Below are 3,914 nucleotides of genomic sequence, written 5' to 3'. Positions count from 1 at the left end.
TAAAACCTACCTCCTTGATCGTCACATTGATTATAATGTTGTTTTTCCTTAACTTTTCATGAAGAAAAAGTTCAATGTTTTTCCTTGAGTTTGACAATTTTTCACTAGACTGTACCAGCACGTTGAAAGGACCGGTGTGGGTTGCAGGATACCAATTTATTATATCAGCATAATCAGAATTGTTACTATTTTCCGCAATGTTTGAATTTGCATTGGATTCAGTTTGATTTGAAACATCACTGCTGTTCTCAGTCGATGATAAAGGATGGGTGCCACCAATTGGGTCACCTAAATTGTTCTTAAGTTGTTTAGATCCTCCGATTTTCACAGACCCCTCGAGAGGTCGCTTCGAACCACTTGGAGGTGGACCTTCCTCCTCCTCCATTGATCGTGGTTACTACACTTGTGTCTTGCACTTTGGAAAATCAAGTCAGGCACACTTGATCAAAAGAAAACAGACAGAAATTAAGAATGATTTTCTCTGTTATTTAGAGTCTCTATCTCTTAAAAAAGAAAATTCGATCAATTTATATTTCACAGTTTCGTTCTTTGTAATTTCCATACACCGATTTATTTTTTATAATATTTTTTCCAAGTCTTTATCTTTTAAAAGAACCGTTATTTGTGTCTATGGCATGTAGAAGAAACAACAACACCATAAAGAAACTAGAAAAAGACGCGCTGCGATCAAAACACAACCTATCCCAACAAGGGCACATTTACTTTTTTTTTTAATTTTTGTACAAACGAACAGCAAGCATTTGTACAAACACGAAACACCCTCATACACTACACACAGGCTTGTGCAAACAGGCTTGCACAAATATTGGTACGTTTGTCAAGCCGCTTGTGTAGTCTATTTGGGCCTTAAGTTTATTTTCAAATGTCTCTGTTGAAATCAATTTTTTGAAGACGCTAGACATTTTCGGTGTCCAAATCATCAATAATACTGTCAGGCATGCTTTCCTATTTAAAATCAGTAAAATCCGTCCAAATCCAAGACAACTTCTGAACATTCCATTTAAAAAAGTGATTTTTTGCATGCTTTGACAAAAAAGCAACAACAATATTGCTTATTGTTAAGTTAATTTTATAGCTTCGCGTTGTTTTCTTGACTTTTTATTGCTAAAGTAATGGTAGTCCGAAAAAAATTAAATTTAAATTTTATAAAATTAAACTCTTTTAAACATACGAATATTAAACTCTTACTTGTTTATCATGAAAACGATATTAAGTAACGTTTTTCATAATAAAAATGTATCTAATCTAGACAGGGGTTATTGAAAATATATCAATTGAAAATAAACAACTCTGACAACTCGCGTAGATATGGCAACGCTTATTGTTATTGTAATTATTGACATAAACAAAGCCGGAACTCTTTTCAATATTTCTTATTATTGTGAAGTAAACGAAAAACATTTGGAAATTTTAGAGAATTATTAAAATTATTTTGTTTGAGTTTATAATATGTTTAAAAATACTTTTCAATCTGGATTCTTATCCATTTTATATAGCATTGGAAGTAAGCCTCTCCAAATATGGGACAAAAAAGTAAGAAATGGTCACATTAAACGTATCACGGACAACGATATACAAAGCTTAGTTCTCGAAATAGTTGGAACTAATGTGAGTACTACGTTCATAACGTGTCCCGCTGATCCAAAGAAAACTTTAGGTATAAAATTGCCTTTTTTGGTAATGATTATAAAAAATATGAAAAAATACTTCACATTTGAAGTTCAAGTAAGGAAATAATGAGATAGTTGTCCATGTACAAATATAAACTTTAATTTTTTAAGGTACTAGATGATAAAAACGTCAGGAGACGTTTCAGGGCAAGCAACTATCAATCAACAACACGCGTTAAGCCATTTATTTGCACTATGCCAATGCGATTAGACGAAGGATGGAATCAAATTCAATTCAATCTATCTGATTTTACAAGAAGAGCCTACGGTACAAATTACGTCGAAACCTTGCGAGTACAAATACATGCAAATTGCCGAATCCGACGAGTTTATTTCTCGGATCGTCTTTACTCTGAAGATGAATTACCACCAGAATTTAAATTATTTTTACCCATACAAAAACCAATGCAAAAGACCACTGCCCAGGCTATTTGCAGCTAGAAAAATCAACACAATTTTGTACATAACCATTGAATAATAACAAACTCAAGTTTTACTATAACTTTTAAAAATTTAATCCGACAATGTTAAAATTTCATGACTAGATTCTGTGATAAGTATAGTGTGCTCAAATTGGGCACTTCTTGCACCATCGACACTTATTGCTGTCCAGCCATCTTCTTGAATTTCAATGTCGGGCCCACCCAATGTTAATATAGGTTCTATAGTGAATGTCATACCGGCGATCATCTTTCCCGGCATTTTATTCTCTAAAAAAAAGCGATTTAGAAAATATAATAACAGTGTTAAGGTCATCTTACTAAAATGTAGTATTTCCGGAGGTCCGTGAAAATAGCTTCCAATACCATGGCCAATAAATGCGGGTATTGTGTTTAGTCCAGATTTTTTGCAAAAATTGTGCACATAATTTCCAATCTTGTTAAACTCCACATTTGGTTTGCACAAACTAATACAGCCGAGAAGGCACTCTTCAGTCTTCTGCACTAAGTATAGACCTCGCTCATCCACATTTCCAACTAAAAAAGTTTTTGAGCAGTCACCATGGAAGCCATTATAAAACACAGTTATGTCAACATTTATAATGTCACCATCTTGCAACGGCCTATCATCAGGTATGCCGTGACATGCAACATTATTAACCGACGTACAAATGGATTTAGGGAATCCGGCATAACGAAGTGGCGATGGGTAAGCCTTTGCTAAAATAATTTTTTCGTGAACAAACCTGTCGATCTCGTCTGTAGTAACACCAACCTGTTACAATTGTTTAGATAATCTAATATTTAATATACATATTTTGTTAAGTGTGTACGTACTTTAATAATTTCCTGACACGATTTAAGAATATTGGCTGCTAATCTACAACTTTCCCTCATTTTTACAATTTGCAATTCGGTTTTTATTTCAGGTAGTCCCAACGTATTGCCGGGTCCCATAGACCTGTGATAGTATTCTGGTACATTTATATCATTTGGGACAACTCGTTCCGGTGAGACATTTCCTATCAACACAGTATTACACTTTCCAAAATCACTTAAAAATTATTGTTGATTTTATAATATTAATATTACATATTTTATAAACATACTTTTTTTTCTTAAAAAAACTTTGACTTATTTGCCGGTGGGCAATTTTAAATAATAGCGACCTCATTTTCAATTTATAACTAATAACTAAATAAATTGTAGATTTACAAAGTAACTTTTCCTCAGATTTTCCATGAATATTTTAAAAGTAGGGTTCTATTTGCTAGTTGACATTTTGCGAACAAAAATCAATGTCTATACTTGACAACTAGGGTTACCAAATTCCCGACGCTTTTAGATTCCCGGGATTCGGGAAAAAAATATTCACATTCCCGGGAACCCGGGAATTCCCGATAAAATAAAAAAAATTATTCAAAAAGCGTTTACGCAATGTTTTTTGAATTTTTTTAACATATCATGTAACTTAGAAATATGTATATATAAAATCCGGGTTAGTAATAGTTTTGAAGCAGTGAAAAGATAAGGGTAACGGTATTTGGATTATTTCGGTAACGTTGTTTTAGCGGTAATGGTAGTGAGATAAGAGAGTATTTTAACGGTCTAATATAGAAAAATTATTTAAAAATAATATAATATAACGGTAGTTCGGTAACGATATTTTAGAGATAACGGTAGCTGAGGAAACGATAGCTAATCTTTATTTAAATAAAGTAAATAAAATACTTTATTATTTTCTTTGAAGTGTCCCATGGGCAACTTTTTGAAATAATATCTG

The 3,914-nt window shown here is 32.7% G+C and overlaps 2 protein-coding genes across 2 annotated transcripts; one reads left to right on the top strand and one right to left on the bottom strand.

Annotated features, from left to right (window-relative positions):
- The first annotated feature begins 1,377 nt into the window (after window positions 1-1,377).
- LOC119600206 (cilia- and flagella-associated protein 20) lies at window positions 1,378-3,095 on the top strand. Its single transcript, XM_037950302.1, has 2 exons — window positions 1,378-1,746; window positions 1,803-3,095. The coding sequence occupies exons 1-2, from the start codon at window positions 1,471-1,473 to the stop codon at window positions 2,130-2,132; spliced, it is 606 nt and encodes a 201-aa protein (XP_037806230.1). The 5' UTR covers window positions 1,378-1,470; the 3' UTR covers window positions 2,133-3,095.
- On the bottom strand, window positions 2,147-3,462 carry LOC119600204 (methionine aminopeptidase 1D, mitochondrial). Its single transcript, XM_037950301.1, has 4 exons — window positions 3,241-3,462; window positions 2,969-3,185; window positions 2,453-2,906; window positions 2,147-2,401 (listed from the first exon to the last, which is right to left on the bottom strand). Exons 1-4 carry the CDS (start codon window positions 3,303-3,305, stop codon window positions 2,205-2,207), a joined length of 933 nt encoding a protein of 310 aa, XP_037806229.1. The 5' UTR covers window positions 3,306-3,462; the 3' UTR covers window positions 2,147-2,204.
- Between the last annotated feature and the right edge of the window lie 452 nt (window positions 3,463-3,914).

The sequence above is a fragment of the Lucilia sericata genome, unplaced genomic scaffold, assembly GCF_015586225.1.
Source record: "Lucilia sericata isolate MDLA Ls3-8-SP2 unplaced genomic scaffold, ASM1558622v1 Contig000107F_arrow, whole genome shotgun sequence".
Classification (NCBI taxonomy): domain Eukaryota; kingdom Metazoa; phylum Arthropoda; class Insecta; order Diptera; family Calliphoridae; genus Lucilia; species Lucilia sericata.
This window is presented reverse-complemented; position numbering and strand designations above follow the sequence as displayed.

Excerpts from the sequence above, each read along its gene's own strand:
- LOC119600206 (XM_037950302.1), top strand. The coding sequence starts at position 1,471 with ATGTTTAAAAATACTTTTCAATCTGGATTCTTATCCATTTTATATAGC. Across the intron at positions 1,747-1,802 it reads ACTTCACATTTGAAGTTCAA|GTACTAGATGATAAAAACGT; the intron begins GTAAGGAAATAA and ends TAATTTTTTAAG.
- LOC119600204 (XM_037950301.1), bottom strand. The coding sequence starts at position 3,305 with ATGAGGTCGCTATTATTTAAAATTGCCCACCGGCAAATAAGTCAAAGT. Across the intron at positions 2,907-2,968 it reads CGTGTCAGGAAATTATTAAA|GTTGGTGTTACTACAGACGA; the intron begins GTACGTACACAC and ends CAATTGTAACAG. Across the intron at positions 2,402-2,452 it reads TCCGGAAATACTACATTTTA|AGAATAAAATGCCGGGAAAG; the intron begins GTAAGATGACCT and ends GCTTTTTTTTAG.